Source organism: Cotesia typhae, unplaced genomic scaffold, assembly GCF_013202065.1.
Source record: "Cotesia typhae breed Kobodo isofemale line unplaced genomic scaffold, CoteBio_Ctyphae scaffold_91, whole genome shotgun sequence".
In the NCBI taxonomy this organism is placed as follows: Eukaryota; Metazoa; Arthropoda; class Insecta; order Hymenoptera; family Braconidae; genus Cotesia; species Cotesia typhae.
The window spans coordinates 2398223-2422223 of NW_027423781.1; the positions used below are offsets into that span (position 1 = coordinate 2398223).

General features: G+C 28.5%; 2 protein-coding genes across 2 annotated transcripts; both read right to left on the reverse strand.

The window, feature by feature from the left end:
- Window positions 1-16115: 16115 nt before the first annotated feature.
- Window positions 16116-18117, reverse strand: Smyd5 (SET and MYND domain containing, class 5). The gene is made up of 3 exons (XM_074258795.1): window positions 17940-18117; window positions 16180-16788; window positions 16116-16133 (listed from the first exon to the last, which is right to left on the reverse strand). The coding sequence occupies exons 1-3, from the start codon at window positions 17982-17984 to the stop codon at window positions 16116-16118; spliced, it is 672 nt and encodes a 223-aa protein (XP_074114896.1). The 5' UTR covers window positions 17985-18117.
- A 1160-nt stretch (window positions 18118-19277) lies between these two features.
- Window positions 19278-23134, reverse strand: LOC141537432 (uncharacterized). The gene is made up of 3 exons (XM_074258427.1): window positions 22491-23134; window positions 20863-21308; window positions 19278-20050 (listed from the first exon to the last, which is right to left on the reverse strand). Exons 1-3 carry the CDS (start codon window positions 22681-22683, stop codon window positions 19832-19834), a joined length of 858 nt encoding a protein of 285 aa, XP_074114528.1. The 5' UTR covers window positions 22684-23134; the 3' UTR covers window positions 19278-19831.
- Between the last annotated feature and the right edge of the window lie 867 nt (window positions 23135-24001).

Below are 24001 nucleotides of genomic sequence, written 5' to 3' on the forward strand. Positions count from 1 at the left end.
TTAGAAAGAGCAGAAGAGAGGAACATATCCAATGATGTAGAGAAGTCGAGTGCTGGCTGCTATGGATGAAGCCAGCATGGACATTTTCCTTGTGGAAGATGCATGGTCCTTGCTAATATGACGTTTGAAATATGGCGCAACTCGTGACGCCGCCGGCAGAGGGCAAGATGATGAAGGAGAGCTCGTACTACCGTAACGGCTTCAGAAGGATGAAAATCCAATGGGTGACTGGATCCCACTAAGACCTCAACCAATAAATAAATGACCAGGAAAAAATATTGTTCAAATTATTATATGTCTTTCATTAAGAGCAACATATGTTACACCGCTCCTATAATTACCTGTGTTATCACGTTTTCTAATTAACAATTGATTTTTTATCGGTGTTATTATCCTGAATTTCACGACAACACTTTTTGTGATACTCTATCAATATGTCACTGACAATTAATTGAAAGTAGAAGCAAAAAGTTTATTCTAGATTAATTGATCAATTTTAATGCTTTCATTTTTCTAATGACTTTTTTCGACTTATGAATTCTTACACTCTTTGGACTTTTATGACTTCAATTAGACATTTAATGTTTTTTTTTTTTTTTTCTTTCGTTAAATTCTAACAAAACAGGTTTCTTAATTTATTTTTGATGCTCAAAAAACGACTATATATTTAGGAGTTTTCTGGAAGATTGTGAATCAAGATATTGATGGAGGGTATGTTATGTTAAGCTTGATAAATTAACTTCTAAAATCCACTAAAAATTTAATATTATCTATTTTACGACTGTCTAACGTTAAAATACCCCATTTAAATGCCACGCCTCAATTAGAAGGTGGTTCTGTGCTATAATTAAAATTTTCAAAATAGGTCATTAAAAATATAAAAATTTTGAATTTTCACCCTGAGAAAAGTGAGCAATGTTATGATAAAAAATTAATTTGTTGTAAATTTTTAAGAATTTTATTTCTTAGCTTAAGAAATCAAAATTTTTCTCGCAGTAACTTTTTTGTTGAAAAAAAAGTTTCAACTTCCCGTCAAAAAAAAAATTGAAAATTTTCAGAAATTTTTTGAAAATCATTTGAACTCTTGAAACTGGATATAGATATATTTCTTTCAAGAATTTTTGTCTCTTGGTTCAAGATAGGCGATAACATTGATTCAAGATGTTACCGACTTGTGTTAACAATGGCTTTTTTTTTGAGTCATTAATTTACTTATTTCCAAGAAATAATTTTTTTTCGGTACAACAATTAAAGACTATTTAGTTTTTGAAATATACTTTGATGAATTATTTTAAGTTTTTTAAACGATAATGTTATTTTGGTTGAAAAACTAAATGTATCGATTGAAGATAATATAGCTCTTAAGCCAAGAAAATCTAAATCAAGACAAGAAATTCTTAAAGCAAAATAATCATTTGTCTTCCAAAATAAATTCTTAGATCAAGAAAATATCTCTTGAGTCAACATAAATTTTCTATCACTGTTTTTATTTATTAATTTTTCAAACAGTTAAACTCATAAAGTGATTCTCTTATGGTTAATTGTCAAAACTGTTTTTACTCTTGTATACATGTTGCGGTAAATAGGCCGAAGTTGTAGGCATTTGGAGGAACAAAAACTTTTTGAGGATGAATAGTTCTGACGAAGATATTTGACGTTGTGATAGTAGTAATCACTGTCGTTATTACAATAATGATATTCTGCTTTGTCGCATCGAACGAGAGGCAAATAATGACATTGATGTTCAGTTTGACAAGAGTCTGATACTTAAAATATCAAGTTCGCATTTTTTCTTTCATAATATCAAATTCATTGTGTTTATGTAAATGTTTATCCGATGATTGCATAATATTTCCGAACTATGAATGAATGCCACGTCGGACCAATTATTGGTTACTGTTACTAGACTGACGTCATCACCCGGGCTTCAGTCGGGTCAATTGTGCAAACTTTTGCAGGTAACGCCCGTGTAAAATTTAGTAGCAGTGAAAATTTTCTATTTAAAATACGATTCTTTAGATAAAACAAGTTATTGTTTAGTGAATGAATAACGTAAATAGCAAAAATGAGAAAAGTTTCATCAAATTTTAGTCTGACTAATTTGTTGATAGGTACTATACTTTATAAATATTTTCTAAGCTAGACACAAGCTCACAAAACTAAGATCATCAAATATTAATAGTTTTATTAAATATTGATAAATCCTTCATCGAACCACTTAAAATTTTTTTTGAGTTAATTGATTTAGAAACCTCTAAAAATATGAAAATACTTCACAGTAGTAAATCTGTCATTACAGAAATAATTAACTTCAGCAATTAAGCTTCTCCCAATTGAAATTAAATTCAATTTTTGCTTTTATTTGAATATTGAAGAATTATAAATAATGAGATAAATTTTTCCTTAAATACGGAAAAATACTACAATTTACTTTCTTTTGATTTCTTGTACGACTATTTCTATCGAAGTTATGGCCTGTTAAAAATTGCCCAAAAATTTGGAATTTTTTTCTATCGCTTAATATTTTCCAGTAGTGTATTTATCTAAAGTTACTTTAACTGACCCATAGTTCGAATAAATGCAAAAAAAAAAAATTCAGAAAAGTATATTTTTACACGGAAAATAAAATATTTTTACTGAAGCCATCTGTTAGATACCTACCCGTAGATTCTTACTGTAGCAATGTGTATTTCTACAAGAGCACTACTGTAAGGCTACTGGAGCGATCTGTTAGTTGGCTAGAATTGCTAACAAACATTTTTTTTACAGCGCCCTCTTACCAGACAAAACGATTTAAATATTTTATATTTTATATTTAATAACAAAAAATTTTATTATTCTATCGATTCAATCTTTGATTAATTATTATTTAAAAATTATACGGATAAATAAAAAATAATAAGTAATTAAAAATTATAAAATAGATTACATATTAAATTAACAAGTTTTTGATAATACTTATTTATTTTTCATGGACCATTTAAAAAAAAAATTGTCACAAGAATTTAAGAATTTTCAAAGTTTTATATATTTTTTGGTGATAGTCAATTTTTTAAGAAATTTTTTGGAGGAGTTTTAAATAATTTGTTAGATCTATAAATTTGCTCCATCATAATTTTCATTAAATTATTCGGATTTGATCCTGTCATTGCATTAATTATTTTCAACTTTATTTAAAAACTACCCAAACTATTAATATCTCTATTGGAAAGAACAAAAAATTAATAAGCCAAAGTTTTTTTTCTTCATAATCCATAACTCTCGATCGTCGCATATAAATAATAGTTTGCTAGTAAATAATTATATTTATTTTGGAAGTTATAAAATATGTCAACAAACAAGACTGCGCGCAGAATCTGAGACTTCAACAAGGCATTTACCCCTCACAGCAATCCCGTATGGCTCTCCCAGCGCACCGGTTTAGCTATTTTAGCCAACTACTGTATTCCTGCCAGTGCGATCTACTAGATGGCTCTAGTAACTCTCTAACAGTTGGTTGAGTGGGGATAGCTACTATAGATTTACAATATTGCTCTGAGAGCGATAATTTTTTTAAATCAAACAATTCCATGAAGAATTAGAAATGAAAAAAATTTCTACCTCTACAATAAATAAGAAAATTTAATTTCACGAAAACCAAACAATATTTAATGAAATATAGAACTTGTCTTATCTCTTAGTCTCTGAAACTTCTCAAGTAACAATTTCTCGTAATGACGTCCACTTACATTCATAGACTTAACGTCTCATACCTTTGTTCCCAGACACCTTAGAATCCCTACATTGAATCCACCTCCGATTCCACCATTTCTACTTATCTCAAACACTCTTACTCCTCCGCTTGACAATCAAGTGAGGTTAATTAATTGAAATAAATGTCTCAGACTTCTAAGTCTCTCCTTTTACTCAGCTCTCACCTACAATGTGGAACCACGAACTAGATGAATAGTCCGACGTTGTAGTGAGCCAGTTGATGTCGAGGCTATATTATATAGATAGAGTGTTGTGTACACGTTTATATGCTTCGGTGGTCAAGAGAGCGACGAAGTGATCCACGTGGATTTGTAACCTCGCAACAGCCAGCTCAAGCAACCGAAAATTTCCTGCCGCAACTCGTGCTTGTGCAGTAGTTACTCTAGTTAGATACTCGAAGACACCAGGACAAGAGTGATTAATTAGTATTATGGATTAGGTTCTGCTATCGATTGAAGATTATGGAGAATTTAATACAATTTACTTTTTTCCTTTTTCTAATACTATTACAACAAAAAACTTCATTTTGTTTTGGTTCTTCTTCCGCAAGTTTTACTTTATCTTGAATAACACAACTGACTTTTCATTTGAAGCTAGTTTACATTGGTCAAGCTGACATTACACAAACTGTCAAGTATTGTCTTTGTAGACTATGCTCTCAGTCTGGCTGAAAATAAATTGCTTAATTTTGACTGTTTGAATTTTAATTAAAATTGAAAAAAGTTTGGAAAATCCAAAAGTGTACACTGATAGAATATTTAGGTTGACTCAAGAGATATTTTCTTGATTTAAGAATTTATTTTGAAAGACAAATGATTATTTTGCTTTAAGAATTTCTTACCTTGATTTAGATTTTCTTGGCTTAAGAGCTATATTATCTTCAATCGATACATTTATTTTTTTAAACAAAATAACATTATCGTTTAAAAAACTTAAAATAATTCATCAAAGTATATTTCAAAAATTAAATAGTCTTTAATTGTTATACCGAAAAAAAATTATTTCTTGGAAATAAGTAAATTAATGACTCAAAAAAAAAAGCCATTGTTAACACAAGTCGGTAACATCTTGAATCAATGTTATCGCCTATCTTGAACCAAAAGACAAAAATTCTTGAAAGAAATTTATCTATATCTAGTTTCAGGAGTTCAAATTTTGAAGAAAAATTTAGTGAATAAAAAATCATTGTTTTACTAAATAAAAAAAAAAATGTAATCTTATAAACTCGGCAATACAGCACTACCAATTTAATTATCACGATTGTTGAAGTAAACATCGAACTAGTAATCAAATTGCTTCAAGCACACTGTATACTTGTTGAACTTTGGAGAATAGTATTGAGGACTTACGTCATAAACTCGTTAATAGCAAAAAACTTTTATAAGTTGGTTGTATAATAGTGGCTATAACTATCGTATGCGACTTCATAACAACCAATCTCGCCAAACATTCTCGGCACTCTGTGTGCTTTGGCTAGTTCATTTTCTCTAGCTTAAAAAAAAAAAAAAATAAAAGTTATACACTTCATTCCAACTATAAATAGTCGTTTCGAATCAACAAGAGTTGTCCTATCAACGATACAGATTTATGGAAAAAAAAAATTTGGTCAATTGATAGTTTTTTTTTTTTTCGTTTTTTTTTTTATTATTTTTTCAAATCATTGATTTATTTACAATACAATAACAACTAATTTACATAAATTAAAAATTTACAGCTTATTGTTGTCTTAACATTATGTCATCTTTTGTAAGTCTTCATTACTAAAATGACTAACAATTTTTTCACAGCAATAATATGGTAAATGATGTTTGAATAAAGAAGCTATGAATTCCAAAGCTTCGTTAATTAACACGTGTCTTCTCATAGCAGCAGCCTTCGTAATTTATCATCACTCCAGACTATTGCGGTAGAAGATAGTTCTTTATTGCTTGCCATTTTAGATTGTTTATTTATTTCTTTAAAGTAAACTAATTTCTGAGAGCACTTGATAATCCATTTTTATAATTTAGATGAAAAATATGAAAATATATCATGTGAGCAAACTATTCGTAACGTGATTGGTCGAATATATCATAAGCATGAAAATATATTCAAACTCGAAAATCAGGCGCGCGCATGCGCGCGCAAATTTGAATTCTAGTTATTATACAATTTCAATGGCAGTTTCTTTAATTCTTTCGGAGTACTGCGTGACTTAATAAATACAAGAATTAAAAAATCCATAGGTGGCGCTAGCGATCTCTTAAAAAAAAAATGATGAAAACTATAATTGCTTATGTACGAATAAGGATGTCATTATTCGAATAGGCTTCGATCGTCTTAATCCGTAGAATGATAAAAGGATGAAATTTGTCACATTTGGTTAATACATATTTGGCAAGTGTTTCCAGCGTTAGTGATACAGGGAATGAGATTATACGGATATTAGAAATGCCGTAGGGAATGAAAGATAATCCGAGTACGACGGAAATAAGTCGACCGCTAGTAGTAATCCGATCGAAACCACCACCACTACCACCAGTGCTATTGCTACTGGTTTGTGAAAACGTACATGGTTTATCCATGAAAATTTTCATACTTTTAATCCTATCTAAGCAGTAATCCTTTATTTTTTTTAAATTAATTAGAAAAAAATATAATTATTCAAATCTAAAACGTAAATCCGTAATATTTTTTTAAGTTATTGAAGAAAATATAAATGAACAAACTAAATGACTGTAAAATAAGTTTTAAGTCCACGTTTTCCTTAAATTTCAATATACCTCGTTCACGTGCTTCAAATCAAAAATACGAAAAGGTTTTCACACACGTGTCGGCCACTTATCTTAGACGACATATTCCGGCACCCTTTTTTTCATTCTCATACTTTTAAACTACTTGTCTTTTCTTTTCGATGCTCATCATTCCCCTTACTTCTTAAAAAACAATAGTGCCACCAACAGTCAAGCACAACCCGCACAGATGCCACCTTATAAACTTTTATTTTCGAAGCCGTTAACGGCCCGAGAAAGAAAGTAAATCTATGAAGGAAAGAAAAATAAAGAGGGCACGGCAGTATGTCCTGTCAAGCTGTCGCTAAAGGGAGCGCGACTGCCAACTCATAGGACACGTTGAATACGAGCTAAGAATATTGCGTCGTTCCATAATATTCCCACCGTTTTATTCTCCTTCATCTTTTATCTTAGAGAGAAACTTAAAAAATTTGATCGTTGACAGAACATGACCCTGTGTACACTTTTTCATTTTAAAATCCAATAACAATACTTAAAAATATACTTTATAAGAATCATTTTTATCTTACATCGTCATTTTTGACTAATTTTTTTTTTTTTATAAACAATTACTATCACTATTAAAATCTATATACATATAGGAGACTTTTTATAGATATAGTTACTCATCACGATATTTTTGGACCTATAAGACCTAGAGACTTGAAATTTGGCAAGAATATTCCTTTCGCCGAGTAGAGGTCAGATAAGAACGGATTTTACAAAATTCCACCCACAAGGGGGGTTGCGGGGGCGTTAACAATGAAAAATTCCCGTTTTTAAACTATAGCTCTTATCGACTCGAAATTTGGTAGGAATCTTCTGTAAGAGATGTAGAAATAATCTATAGATGAATTTTACGATATCTCACCTCACAGAGGGTTGCGGGGTGGGTATTAACAATCAAAATTTTTAATTTTCAAGCTATAACTCCTACAGACTCCAAATTTTGTAGGAATTTTCTGTAAGTGATGAAAAAATAATTTATGAACGAATTTTACGATATTCTACCCCAAAGAGGATTGCGGGGGCGTTAATAATGAAAAATTCCCGTTTTTAAACTATAGCTCCTATCGACTCCAAATTTGGTAGGAATCTTCTGTAAGAGATGTAGAAAAAGTCTATGGGAAAATTTTACGATAGCTCATCTCACAGGGGTTTGCGAAGGTGGGTGTTAACATTAAAAATTTTTAATTTCCAAGCTATAGCTCATATAGACTCCAAATTCTCATTTCAAATTTTTTCTTCGTGTCAATTATTATTCATTTTTGAAAAAAAGTCACCCAAACATTATAATGATTGCACATTGAAAGTTACAATGAATATTAGCTGGAATAATTATATGGATAAAAAGTATATGCTAATTCGATGAAATTTGGAATTTGTGAAAGTCAAAATAATACTCTAATAAAATTTTAAGTTTAGATCTAAAAATACAATTCTATAAAATGCCCAGCGAAGCGGGCGGATAACAGCTAGTTATTAATGCTATTTTATTCATTGACGTTAACTATAACAAAAAATTGCTAACTTATAGTTATCGAAAATATTACTCTATTTGACAAAGCTGCTGTTCAGATTACTCGTGATGACCAAAGCCAGGATTTTCGGGTGGTAAGGTCGATTTAATGGTTTAAAGAAAAATCACTATTTAACTTTTAGTGAATTTCATTTTTTATGTGCGTAACCTAGATTAATGTACCCGTGGGTAATAAAGCTTACTTAAGAGCCCATACTGAAAAATATATACGCCGAAAAAAAAACGCTACATCTACGTCGCTCATATAAAATATATACGCTACATATTTTTTTTTTCGTGTATATATTTTTTTCGTATGGAAGAAATTTGTAAGGTAGAGCGCTTCTGTAAGGTTTTGCATATTTATTTAAATAATTAAACTTCAGTTAATTTATATGGTATTTGATATCAATATTCGGAAATAAATTTTGTCGGTTAAATGATAAATTATTTGCATAACAATGATCCGATTATTTTGTAATAAATTGATAACATATGACCGTATCATGAAATTTTTTTAATTTTATCTTGTGTAGTATCATCATTATTGATTCACATTTTTTTACAACCCTCGCGGTCCTGCAACCACCGTGGAACCACCGTGGATCCACCGTGGATCCACGGTGAAACCACCACATCGTGGACCCACCGTGGATACACTGTGTATACACTGTGGATCCACCGTGGTTTTGTGACATTTCACCACAGTTGATCCACGGTGGATCCACGGTGGATCCACGGTGGATCCACAGTAGATCCACAGTAGACCCATTGTGGATTCAACGTGGTTTTTCCGTGGTTTTACTGTGAATCCACTGTGGTTCCATCGTGGATCCGCCGCAGTTTGACGCGAGATTTTGACATGAATTTTTCAGTTGAAATAGCGAAAAATTAAGACGTTTCTAAAAATCTAACTCGAGTATTTGAAATTTTGGTAAGTAAGTTAAATTACTTTTTAGTTATATATACACCAATAGAAGGATTTGTTCACATTTAATAAGCTTTATTAACTCTTAATAAATGATTTTTTAACATCATAGGATTTAATAAATATTTATTAACAGTTAACAAATATTTATTTATCATAAAAAGCAAAAATAGCCATTTTCTTTTGATACTTTATAAAACCCTATAGCTGAGATACATGCTAATAATTCAATTTACTAAATAAATAACGTTTTTAATATTTAAAAATATAAAAGATAATTATGAGCTCTGATAGAATTAGGTATTTTACAATAAACGTTACTATAATGTAATATAATTAATCCAAATAATTTATATAGATAATTTTATTGTGTTACTAAATATTTGTTAATTATTAATAAATACTAATACGCTATTAATAAATATACTTTCCTCCCAAAAAAATATTTATTGAATGTTCAAACATATTTATTACAATTTTATAAATTAAATAATTATCTTCGAATAAATTAATTTAGTAATAGTTAATAAATCTTTCTATCAGTGTATATTGATAATTAATAATTTGCAAATTTGATAAAAAATTTTGTTCATTACGCATTGATTATGTATACCATTTGCAATACTTGTAGTTGTTACAAACTCTACACTTCAAGTAAGTCTCGTAGGTGAACAGGTAAAGAATTACTCTAGCAAGTATAAGGTCCGTGGTTCGATTCCCGCGCGTCCCGGTTTTTTTTTCTATAGAAATAATTATATCTAATTCTATATAACTATATCTAATTTTATAGGGCCATTTATATATATAATTATAATTATATATAATATTTTTGACCCGGGGAACCACAGTGGATCCACAATGGAACCATGGTGAATCCACATTAAAACCACGGTGGATTTATTGTAGTTTCAAGACCGCGAGGGAAGCTATCTAGGTTTGTCATCAAATTCTTATTCATTCGACACATTTTCAAACTTTAATGGCGATTTAAGTTATTTAAATATAAAAGCTTGTAAAATAAATTGAATGAAATGGAAAAATTTATCAGAAATTTTAGATTGCTTTTTTTATAACTTTAATAAATTTTTTTATAAAAAAATAAGATAATTGTAGGTAGATTTAATGGAAATTCAATTACTGCAAGCTTGTTTTCACAATTTAATTGATGAAAAATTTGGCCGTCTTTTGATTTAGTTCATTAAGTTATTCTAAAAGTATGATGATTCAAAAAAATCGAATAAACATAAATATAATGGGTACTACAATATTTATATTTTAATTCATGAATTTATTATTTTTAAAAAAATATTAATAAAAAAGAAATTATTACCAAGTTAGATAAAAATACTTTGCGACTAGCTTGTATATGAGTTAATTTAGTCAGAAAAAGAAATCCATATTTTTAATTATTATTGATGGTCAATTTCATCATGTCGCTTTTTTGGGACATCATGAGCGCGCAACTCACAAATTTCTCTCTCATCCAAACTCGCCAAAAGAATTATAACTTCAAAAACTATCATAAAATGATCCAGGTCTCTGTCATTAATAAATGAAACGTTAATATTATTGATCTATCTCTGTATTACATATAAAATATTCAATAGAGATAATAAATAATAACATTGATACTGTATTATTGAACTTATTCTTGTAAAATAAATCCGCTTAACTAAATGGTATTAAATGTTCATTACCTTTCATATTACATAAAACTGGCTTTTTGGATTGTTAAATCTATACACTGCAACACGAATCACTAACGAACGCCGAGAGATGAATTTGATTAATAATGATCATTTTAATTTTTTATCACGTACTTTCATCAATTTCATCAACATAATGGTAATGTGATAAATAAATCTGTATAAGATTCTCGTGCTTTTTGCATGTTTAAGAACCTCAGAGTTATTAAGCTCCTAATGAACTTAAATCATTTCGAGATGGATAATGATATTATTGATCCTGATAGAATGCTACGTTCTTACTTATTTTGCAATTTATTTATATAAAAAGTAATTCTTTTTACCTGAGTGTGATTTGACCAGAATCCCGAAAAAAATATCAATTATTTTCCTTTTGGGGATTGGAGGTGTCCTCTCGTTATATTTGAATGAATCCAAAAAATGTTCTTCAATTTTGAACAATTGTTATAAGTCTGAGTAACAAAAACCAAAAAAAAATTTTTTTTTTCGCTGTTATTTGTAAAGAAAAAAAAAAAAGTTTGGAAAATCCAAAAGTGCACGACTCATAATGCTCATTTAATTATAAAATATAAAAAAAAAAAAAAAAAATAGCTATCCAATTATTTATCAATAAATAACGAAAATAACGAAAAAAAAAAAAAAACACATGAGTCGTGCAAAATAAAAAGAAAAAAAAATTTTTTAAATAACAGCTGTACTAGGAAAGTGATGCACAGGCGCCTCTGGTGGAATAAAATGTATATAATATCTATAGATATAGATATATCACCATCCATGTTAATTTTACATGGATATATATAGATATACAGTCTTGTAGTTTTCGTTTTTTATTAATTGCAATTAAACGACACTGAATTAATTAATCATTCGCATTCAGTGACCTACAATCGTCGATTAGAATTAAAAAAAAAAAAATTTAACTCAAATAATGGATTTTTTCACAAGTTACAGTGTTTCCGGGTTTCACACATGACGGACTGGAAAATTTATTGACCTATTTTGGTGTTTTTTTCAAATTCTATTGCAGTAAATCAATTTTTAAAAAGTATGGAATTAATCTCCATTAAATTATCTCGACAATAGTATGCAAAATATCTTGATTCCGTGAGCTAACAAGGCTATAATAATAAAAATAGCCGCCAAAATGAGGCGAAAAAAATTTTTCGATCGTAAAGCACTCTCTAATGCTTCGCATCATGAGTCGTGCAATAGTAAAAATTAATATTTTAACACGGCAATAGTCGATTTTATGAATATTTATGTGCAGAATATGTGGTTGAAATTTCAGAAGAATCGGCGCACAGGTTTCGGAGAAATCGTGTTGTCCATCCGTGAAAACGTCGTTTTGAGAAAAACGCGTTTTAAAATTCTTTAAATAAAAAATTACAAAAAATCTTACTAAAATTTAATTTGCAAGCCTTCGCATCAAACAGTTAACACATCCCCGGGAATTTTTAGATATGTATACATTGTATACAAATGTATACATTAAAAAAATCTCAAAACCCAAAATTCGAATTTTCGAGTAACCTACTAAACTACACACTTAAATTCGTTCGAAACTGAAGAGATTCTCACAATTTATAAAAAAAAAAAAAAGATCTATTAAATAAATAAGTACATGCAAGTTTTGAAATTTATAAATTTAAACTGAAGATACATGGCAATGCTCTAAACATTTTTTTTTCAACGTATCCTATACGTAAAACGAAAGGAGAACATCGATTAATTTCAACTTAAACCTCAGGTAGATATAAATCAATATTCGATACTTCAACTTTTCTTACTTTCTTTACTGCCATAAACCATTTCACACTTTTGAGGATTTAGACTTTAGCAATATATTTCTTGTAGCAGATGGTAAATTTTTTTACCTCTCTAGATTTTGTTGAAATAAAACCAGATAGAGACAAATCTACATGAAGTTGAAGACATTCGTTTTGAAATTATGACCAATCTATTTGAAATCTTTTTATTTATTGGTAATCAAGAGCAAATGATTCGCTCAGATGGATTATCCATTAACAAAACTTTACAGAAATTCTCAGAACAAAACCAACAACCCGTAAAAAGTTGACTCTCTTTTACTAACTATATCGCTTCTAAACTGTCTAAAATGTCCAGTGTACTTTTTTCTCTGCAATCGTGCTCTTTGTAAGTTACATGCGGTCTGACAAAGCTTTCAACTTGGGAGTTATACACCCGATGGTTGTGTTCGTAACGTAGTATGTTCTTGCACTTTTATTGCTGTATGAACATAAACTGACGAAGACCTGGATTTCCTTGTAGAATGACTTATAAAGAAGTTACTTAAGAGAACAACCGCACTCAGTTTTTTGATAGCTACTGTTTCACCTATGAACTATACTGCTAGAAAAACTGCTATCTTGATTCAAGGAATGAAGACTAAATTTATCCGCCATGGCAAAGAGACAATTTTACTCTCCCTATCAAAAAAATCCACATGGACTCATGTAGAGACCCATAGGAATCGACATAGGAAGTATGGATTTCTATAGTGAATTTATAAAAGTGTAATACATATAGTAAGATAGACCTTGCAAGAAAGTGACTTAGGCAAGTGAGTAGCGTAGAAGACTGTCAACCATAAGGTACCGGGTTCGAGTCCATCAGACGCGAGCAGTTTTTTCATTAAATAAAATTGCAAAATCCGTTCTTCAGAGTCAATTTCAATGAACAATTAATAGGAATTATTCCAAATTTTTCAAATAAATTGTAATTGTATTAAGCACCAAGACAGTTCAATTGACTTACTTGATTAGTTGATTAATTGATTAACACCAATGCCCTTGCATCTCTTCTATTAAATCGCGTTACTAAAACCATAAGGGCGTATCTCAAAATATACGCCCTTATGGCATTGCAGAACCAAAAGGGCGTATAAAAAAATTTTTTTTGCTCCAATCAATATAAAAATAGTAAAAAAATGGAAATCTATGGAGAAAACGAAAACAAAATTGTTTTTAATATACGCCCTTATGGTTTTAAGAAAAATGTTTTTTAAAGTCATAAGGGCGTACCTATTTTTTCGATTTATTATTAATTATAGATCAGAGTAAATAATAAATGTTACGGGTGATGAAAAATATCACACCACAACTTAATTTATCTGAAAAAATATTTATTTAAGTAAAAAAGAAAAATTTTGAATTGATTTTTGATCTACTCTTAAGTTTCTTATAATTTTAATAATTCCAAAATTTATCATTAAAAATATAAATAATTCAAAAATTAAAAAAATACGATTTTTTTCTTACTCTGACATATAATTGATAATAAACCGAAAAAATAGGATACGCCCTTATGACTTTAAAAAAATTTTTCTTAAAACCATAAGGGCGTATATTAAAAAAATGTATTTTTCGTTTTTTCCATAGATTTTAATTTTTTTACTATTTTTACATCGATTGGAGCAAAAAAAAATTTTTTTTTATACCCCCTTTTGGTTCTGCAATGCCATAAGGGCGTATATTTTGAGATACGCCTTTATCGTTTCAGTAACGCGATATGTAGGTTTGTATATATTTAGATATTCTGGTAATAATAAATGAAAATAAAATAAGTAGCTTTACATGAATTAATTTAAATATAGTATTTTTTCTCAGTGTAGAGAAAAAATATTATTTTACTCTAAATATATTCCATGCATTAAGATTATAAAAGTAACAAGTTGTAATGTAAAAAGTGTCTTTATAAATCGAAATCATTCACAAGATAGAGTATTTTTAGTACAAAATATTGTCAAGCTCATTTTTCAGGCAATTTGTATGCGTTAAATAGTGAAATAGACGTCGTGTAATATAATTTTTTATTTATGGTCACGAATAAGTAAAATTGCAAATAATTTATTTTTCAAATAAAATATTCATTTCGCTGTAGACGATTTCTGCAGATAACACGAATTAATTACGAAGTAAATATTCCAAACGTGTGGTTCTTGTTGAAAATTTTATTTTTAAAAAATGAATACGAGCTACTACTAACTGCAAATATCTCGGTAACGAATGAAGCTAGTAAATTTTTGTTTTTCTAATTATTATTATTATCATTATTATTTTTCAATTAAAGTTTAATGGGATGAACGTAGGACTGTTATATTATCAATAAAACAAAAAGGCAAAATCTTGTATTGACAGTTGATCGATATCGCGATTTTTAGCGTTAACATAAAAAATGTTATACGAACAAAACTATTAAAATGGTTGAAATTTTTTAACTGCTTCAAAAACAGTCTCTTCAAGTCGCATTACTATAAAAAAACTAGTAGAATTAGAAGAACTGAATAAAATAAAAAATTAATTCAACTCCGTTGAATGTCAATCGGCAATGATTATTGTATGGAATTTTTAGTGCCTGTCAATTTTATATCAGTCTTGTGAATCTCGAAAAATGTATCTTTATTTAAAATTTCTCAAATGTGTATTCAAAACGATTTATTTCTTGAAATAAATCGAATAGTTACTTGGAAAAAAAAAAAAAAAAAAAAAATCTACAAACTGATAACTCTTATTACATTCCCGATAATTGATACCAAACAGACACACTGATAGAAAAACAATCTTGATTCAAGAAACTTTTTTTCTCCAAAATTTGAACTCTTGAAACTAGACATAGATATATTTCTTTCAAGGATTTTTGTCTCTTGGTTCAAGATAGGCGATAACATTGATTCGAGATGTTACCGACTTGCGTTAAGAATGGCTTTTTTTTTGAGTCATTAATTTACTTATTTCCAAGAAATAATTTTTTTTCGGTATAACAATTAAAGACTATTTAATTTTTGAAATATACTTTGATGAATTATTTTATGTTTTTTAAACGATAATGTTATTTTGGTTGAAAAACTAAATGTATCGATTGAAGATAATACAGCTCTTAAGCCAAGAAAATCTAAATCAAGACAAGAAATTCTTAAAGCAAAATAATCATTTGTCTTCCAAAATAAATTCTTAGATTAAGCAAATATCTCTTGAGTCAACATAAATTTTCTATCAGTGCAGAATTTATTAATAAAACTATAAATAATAAAGATAAACACACACATAACATTAAAATTACACGAATAAAATAACATCAATATTTTTAAAGTGGGGAGCTAAAATAATAAGTAAAAACAAAAAGTACCATTAAATACCATTAATTATTAATTATTTACGTAAGTTTATTCGATATTAGACCAACACAAACACGGGAAATCGTGTTGCGCCCTTTTAACATGGTTTTTGTGTGTGTTTATTCGATATTACACCATCACGTACGCTTTTAATAATTTTTTTTTTTTTTAAGGAAGATTGAAAATTGTTTGAATGAAGTTAGTTTCTTGAGCCAAGAAAATTTCTTCTTGCTCCAAAATAACTTTTGTTTTTCTTAAAATTCATTTTTCTTGGCGCACAAAATTTGTTTTTTGTGTGTACAGTTTACTTTTTTCCGTGGACCTTCCAAACAATTATAAAAAAATAAATTAGATAATATGAAACATACCTGAGGAACATAATCTTTATTGAAAGTTTGCTCCAGCAATTCCCTTAGAACATCAATCTGGCCAATAAATTTTTCTCCCAGCAAATTATGGGCTATTTCATGAACTTCATTAACTGTTTTATGACAAAAGTTATTATAAACAGCTAAAACGTTGGATTTATCATCAGCTTGATTAACATGAGCTATCATCCTAGCTAAAAGCATAATTGTAGCTGTCTCCGGTGGGTAATGCATTTGCTTCCACGTTTCCTTTAATTTTTCCAACGGATGAGCTTCCTTATTTTCGCGCGTTTGGCGACATAAAATTCGGTGATACTTACTCAATGCTTCTTTCAAACATTCATTGTTACAAAATTTAATCCCACACTCTGGACATTCAGCGAACAATTCTTTTTTTATTTCACAACATTCTGGATAAGGTAAAATAAGATTTTTTTTTCCCGTCAAGCGACGTACATTTTCTTCGGCATTTTCTAACGGATACATGCAATTGTCACATGCCAGATAACCGTAATCAGCGTTCCATGAAAACTGACAACAAACTACTGGTTTTTCTTCAAAAATTATTTCGTCTTCTTTAAAAGTCCGTAACGCAAATATTCCTTTACCCTAAAAAGTAAAATTATTAGTCTGGTTAATTTTTTTTTCTATTCCCTGGTTAAAAATACTGATTGAAAAGAATTGAGAAGCGGTCACTCCATCCCTGAATAAGAAATCTAATTTGAAATGATTTAAAATGAAAATGTTTGAGTACTTATTATTTAATGATTCCTAACATAATTGTTAATTTGATGTCTCTACCTTACCTGTGCATTATATGTAGTTAAATTGAATCTATGAAATTTTAAATCTTAATTTATAAATTTACGATACAGCTTACTTTAAATCACTCTAACTAAAGGGCTTAAAAGCGTATTCTTATTATAATTGGCGTTGTTTAAATCTCAATGTTTACAATTCAATAACTAATTCTATTATCTAAATTATATTAATAAATCTAAGATTTATTACTTATTTATTTATTTATTTACTTTATAACATCTCAACAGTCCGAAGGCCAATTACAGAGAATTCTAAGTTACAAAATGTAATACAAGAGACGCATTAACAGTTATCAAACTAATTTACAATTATTGAGTTATAATTTAAATATTCCATAACAACAGAAACTTAATAGAAATTTTAATACACTTATACACTAATGCTGGATGAAATTATTCTGTAAAATAAATTATAATTAATATGAAGATATAATTTACAAACCTAAGTGGTTTAGTGCTACTATTAATTATTATTATACCAAATATTTCAAAAATATATATGTTTAAAAACTCATAATTGTTAATCAAAATTTATACCCAAATATCACAATTAATTATTCGACTGAATATATTAATGTAGCCTCTTATCTATATTTTGTATTTTATATAATTTTAAGTAACTTTTGTGATAATCAAATGTATACATATATTCATACATATTTAAAATGTAATTTAAATACCTTGTTATTCGGCCTGTGCCTTGGTATTTATCATAAATAAATAAATAAATAAATACAATTAACACGGAGATTATCATTTCAAATCATCTTTCTGAATCAGAGATGCAAACTGTATATCTATATATACAAACAAAAGAATTGAAATTATGGAAAATAATTGGAACTTTATCATTTTTAATTATTTTCAATCAATATTTTTAAACAGGGTTATCTTATTTAATTATTTATTTACTTATTATGAAACGATTTAATGAATTACCTTCTCTTCATTGATAACGCGAACTTGAAAACTTTGCTTCTCCATGATTAAAAGATATTAATTACTTTGACTAATTAATTACTTTGATTAATTTATAGCATGAATTAATATAATAAACAAATAAACTTTGCGTTTTTAAATTATTAATTATTGCAACGTGCTAGTAGCATTGCATTGATTGTCACAATACAAGAACATAGACCGAGATGGAAAAAAAGAAAATAAGCTTTAATGAATTTCTTCATAGCAAGGGCATCTATTGGTTAAGTTAAAAAGTAGAATATCTTGTTGTGAACTTCATTACCAACATATGGTATGCGCGCGCCTGACTATGGATTTTGCATATATTTTCATGCTTTGATATATTTGACCAATGACGTTACAAAAATAGTTTGCTTACATCACATATTTTCATATTTTTCATCTGAATTATAAGAGTGGATCCTTAATATAATAATCTAAATATTAAAATAGAGATGATGAAATTATTAAAATAGAGATGAAATGTATGTGAAACCAATTTATTCGTGATGTGATTGGTCGAAAATAACTATTCTTATTGTGATTGGTTGAAAGTGAATATAATATACATAAATTACATATAAATATATAATGACAATAAATATGAGGCGCGCGCTTGCGCGCGCAAATTCAAATTCTAGTCTTTAATATAAAATTGAGATGAAATGTATGTGGCATCAATTTATTCGTGATGTGATTGGTCGAATATATCATAAGCATGAAAATGTATGCAAATTTTAATTTTAATTGCGCTTGCGCGCGCAAATTCAAATTTTAGTTAATTATAATCCGAACAAAAACAGTTTCACTGTGAAAAATTGCGCCAAGTCCACGTTCATAAGACTTTTAAAAAAAAAAAATTGTTTTTCTTTACAAAAAGATATCAAATCAAAATATTAAAAATTCCAAGTAACCGATATGATTATTGTATATAATTTTCGAAAGTTAAAAACACTTTGTTGTAAATTTAAAAATTAAAGAAATAATTTTGGAACGTACTTGGTGTGTGTCATTGTGTATGTCCAATTTTTTTTTCACACTTAGTAGATCGATTTTACGAATTTCATAAAAAGTAAAATATTTTGCAACCACGCATATTAAATACGTGGGGGGTAAGGTTAATAAATTATTCAATACAACATATTTTTTCATATATATAACAATTTAATTTTCATTGCTTGTAAATTAACATTAAATATTTATAAAACATCATAATAAAATAAAGTAAGTTAAATAAATACAAATACAAATATATAAATCTAGGTAAAAATTATTTTCAATTGTAAAATTATTCAATCCAAAATTTTCGTTTGATTTTATGAAAATTTATTGTTTCTAAGTTTTTAAAAAAGAATCGAAAAATTTCACAAAAAAAATCTTAATCGAACGTTTTAATCTAAAATCACGATGTATAATTTAAAAATGTTGATTTTTACTACAAGGTACAGTAGGATATGTATAATTTTCTAATATATGTTAAACATTTTCTATATCTTAAACTTAAATCTTTGATTAACTCATTTGATATGGATTACATAAGTCTATCAACGGCACAATAAATATTATTAATTTATTTTGATTAATATAATAATAATTTAACTGAGTAAAATATTTATATTAAAATACACTATACATAACAATTTTAATCATTTGCGGTAATAAAAACCCCCAGTCTTTATTTAAATTACATTAAAAACAATTAAAATAACGGGGTTGCGTATTAGGCTCATAAGTCATTGATTTAGTTTGTAATTAATAAAATATTTACATTGATAATTTCATTAAAAATTTCAAAAATTATCGATAAAATTTATCGCTAAATAAATCTAATGTTTGGTGTTATTTATTTATTTAAATTAATTTTTATGTAACTATAAAATCGAACACATGCAGAGGCCGACAACTATCAATCCTAGCATATAAGTTAAGTCTCTTTTAATACTTAATGATAAATGTTTGTTATTTTTTTTTGATAACAAACTTTTAGAATTTGAATCTGGAAGTACGTTTGGGTCTCGCCAGGTTACTAGGCAAAGCGGTATCATCACGTGTAAAATGTCTGGGATCATGAATCCTAAATCTCGTATCACCTGAAATATTAATTCAATATTTAGTTAAATTAAAATTTTGCTTTATTCGTAATTACTATTATTAAATTGGACTGTACTTTCTTAAATATTGACGTTTTTGAAAATATAAGATCATCCCGATGTTACACTCATCAAGAGCTTTCGTTTGAGTACCCACATGCATTTTTTATATATTTTTCATATATTCATATATATAAATATATAAAATATATGAAAAATTGATGTGGGTACTCAAATAAAAGGTCTCGATGCGTGTAATATCAAGGTGAACTTAGAACTTTAAAAATGTCAATAGTTCACAAGATATTGAGTCGTTCCTTAATTCTTGATAATTTTTAAGATATAAGCTCATCCTGCTGTTATACTCATCAAGAGCTTTCATTTGAGTACCCACATGTATTTTTCATATATACATATATATAATATATATAAAAATATAAAATATATGAAAAATCGATGTGGGTACTCAAATGAAAGCTCTTGATGAGTGAAACATCGGGATGAGCTTATTTTAGATAATTAGATATATCACGTATTTATTTATACGTATATTTAATTTCAAAGCTCAAAGTTGGAAGTTATTTTTCACATTAGATTCGCTCGAACTTCCGTAACAAATGCGTGAAGATATTGCTTTTTAATTATTGCACACCTCATAGCGCGAAGCGCTATGTTCTCAAAATTTATATTTATTAATTTATTAGACTTGATTTTTTTTTTTTGAATTTTAACAAAATTCCAAGTGTTAATAACTAGGCCAGAGTCAATTTAAAATTTGATCATAAAAAATTGAGTCTTGAAGAATTCCCTACCTGATGAGCGTACCCTTCTCCGCGTACAACATTAGCGACAAACTGATCCCAGCTGCCGGCAAAAATGTGCATCAGCGCAATGCCAGCAATAATGAACGCCTTCCTGTGTGCCACCGGGTACTTATTATCCGCTAATATTATTACAAAAATAGTTGAAATCAGCTCGGTAACAGTGAAGAACAGCTGGTGGTACCACTGGGAGTAGAAGTCGTCGTTAAGGTAGTTGATGTAGACCCACCAGGAGTAGTAATGCGAAAAGGTCGAGGTGATGAACAGCACCAGCATTCCATACCTCAATCTACAGTGAAACGCTAGTCTCGCCAAGTACTTGGTCGTTTCGTAGAAGGTTACTACACCGATCACTACGATCACCCATATTTTAATCGTGTTTGAGGTAGCATTGAAGTACATGTGCTTGTAAGAAGCTATTCCTGACTCGTATGACCCTAAAAATAACAAATTTAATTAGCTTTTACCGTCTAGAATGATAGAAGGATTTATTAAACTAATTTAGTAACAAAATTTATTCACAGTAAAAAATTTGCGTCAATGCGTCAAAAAATTTTGTGTTAAATATTTCACGTGCTTAAAGGTAAAAGGGCTTATAGCTAAGAATTAATAGAATATTGTGAAGCGCTGATTAGGTTTGCATTTCACGTAGACCTAATATAATTTTTACAACTCAGATGATTAATGTGAAAAAAATATTTACCCTAACTAAGAATCGAAAACGAGCCGCGCGCTTAGTAGACTGATACCCAACGCCCTACGCCGTACGACCGATAGGTGGTTTAACATCTCATTATTCTTATAAGCTAATCCTATGGGGTGATAGAGCATTACGGGTTATTATTTATTATTTACATTATTTGTGTTATTTAATGCTGTTTATTGATGGAAAATAACTAACATTTACATTATTTATAATTCATTGAATATTATAAAAATTAAAGTCTAACATATACTCATTGAAATATATCAATTTCGAAATGATCGTTTGAGCGTAATATTAAAATTTATAAAAGATAAATGATGCCTCGAAATTATTATTACAAATAAACAACCATAGACTAAAAATTAGTAAAAATAAATATGACGGACATTGTTGTTTTTTGATACATCAGTCTTATTTTTGTAAAACTGAAAATTATTGTTTTTAAAATTGGAAAACAGTGAAGTAGAATTACAATTCGTGTAATATAATTAAAATTGTCTGGTAACATTACAATGAACTGTATAATTTTACAATGAAAATTGTAAAAATAAAAAAAAGCTTTTTAAATTTTTTATGAGATTATTGTAATATAAATTACAATATTTTATTGTGATTTTACATACAATTATGCCGAATCAGATCACAAATAATCTTTGCAAAATTAAAAAGCTTTTTCTTAAAAATTGACGAACAAAAATTAAAAATTCTGTAATATTACAATGCGTGTTAGGTTTATACATGAAAATTGTAAAATTACAATACATCTTAGTAGATTTTCTGACAGGTGTTGAAAAATTACATGAATTGTATTTTATTTCGCATTGCTATACACGGATTTTTAATTTTACTTATTATTTGTTTTGGAATATGACAGTAATTTTACAAAAATTTTTAACAGTGAAGCAAAAATTACCTTTGAACACAGTGTCCCAACAACTACACGAGCAATACTGCTTATCGACATCTCTCGCGAATTCTCGCCAGAAATAATAAAGAAATAAGATATGCAATGGAGGTACCAGCAGTGGTGCCAGCATTCCTATTATTTTCGAGCCATAATTTACGAAATTAGAGCAAATAACACGACTCAAAATTCTCACAACCATTTTTACAAATTAATTTATGATTTCACGGTAAATAACAACAACAAACACGCCTTTCTCTCAACGACTTCATAAATGAATACTTTTTATTAATGACTAAGTAAGTAATTTAGAAATTTATTAATAAACTTAACTCATTGCAGTTTTAATACCACATACACGACGAACTGCGTAATCTAATCTGAGAATTTTCATTAGTATCTAATTATTTTTAAAAGTCTAGTTGCGACATCACTTATCACTGATTTTAAGACAATAAAATAATAATCAAATAACCTAGTTTATGAGAAAAATAATAAATTTTACAATTATGCTATGTATACGATATGAAGTCTATACATATTGAAATATTTGATGTTTGTTTTGGCGTAAATTGGACACACTCGGGTGACAGTCTTAAGAACGGGGATCGATACCACGTGTGTGTATTACATGATTATTTGCTATAATTTTGTTGGAACTAAGTGTCACTTTTTTTCGCGAGTATAATTATAATATATCTGCTGAGTTTTGGTACAAGAAAAATTTGCTCGGGCGGTCAGCGGTAAAATAGACGGAGGAAATTTAGGAAATTGCAATAGGTTGGTAAAAAGTCAATAGGGAAAACAGTTGTACCGATAATCGGTGAGATAAAAATTTATTTTTGGTGAACTGTTGAGGTTCAATTCTAAAATATTTATCTGGAAAAATAATGCTGGAACGAATTGGTGATGCGCGTTTCCATCTCCCGACAAAATACCCCCTGACAAAAAAATCCCCAAAATCCCCAAAATCCCCCTAAAGCTAAAAGGGTGGTACTATGATTTTTGATCCTCCGACAAAATATCCCCAAGATAAAAAATCCCCGACAATGAATCCCAAATAGTCGGAATTTTTAAATAAAACAGAAAGATCAAATTTTAAAGATTTTTAAATTAATATACTATGCTTTGCAACACTGATAGAAGGATTTCTTAATATTTAAGAAGATTTCCTTGTATTTAAGAAATCATTTCTTAAACATCATTTCTTAGTATTTAAAAAATATTTCTTAGTATTTAAGAGAGTATTGTAGGAAATTTGCCGAGGAACAATTTAAAGTGGTCAGAATTGCATTTAAAGCCATTATTATTGAAGTTATGGCCACTGAAAGATCCGAAAATACAAATTTCAATTTTCACAGATTTAGAATGGCCTATTTTGCCCCTAAAGTTATTATTTTAGGAGATATGGCCACTTTTATGTTTCGAAGTCAAAAATTGGAATTTACGATTTTTCGAATTTTCTTCAAGTCCCGATGTCTACTAAAAAAAAATTTTTTAGACTCATAAATCACTAATTT

What these genes read in the sequence shown, in the direction of transcription:
- Smyd5 (XM_074258795.1), bottom strand. Translation starts at nt 17,984, where the DNA reads ATGGAGAAGCAAAGTTTTCAAGTTCGCGTTATCAATGAAGAGAAG. An exon ending in GCGTTATCAATGAAGAGAAG is followed by an intron (nt 16,789 to 17,939) that starts GTAATTCATTAA and finishes TTTACTTTTTAG; the next exon opens with GGTAAAGGAATATTTGCGTT.
- LOC141537432 (XM_074258427.1), bottom strand. Translation starts at nt 22,683, where the DNA reads ATGGTTGTGAGAATTTTGAGTCGTGTTATTTGCTCTAATTTCGTAAAT. An exon ending in TTGGGACACTGTGTTCAAAG is followed by an intron (nt 21,309 to 22,490) that starts GTAATTTTTGCT and finishes TGTTATTTTTAG; the next exon opens with GGTCATACGAGTCAGGAATA. An exon ending in GAGAAGGGTACGCTCATCAG is followed by an intron (nt 20,051 to 20,862) that starts GTAGGGAATTCT and finishes TTAATATTTCAG; the next exon opens with GTGATACGAGATTTAGGATT.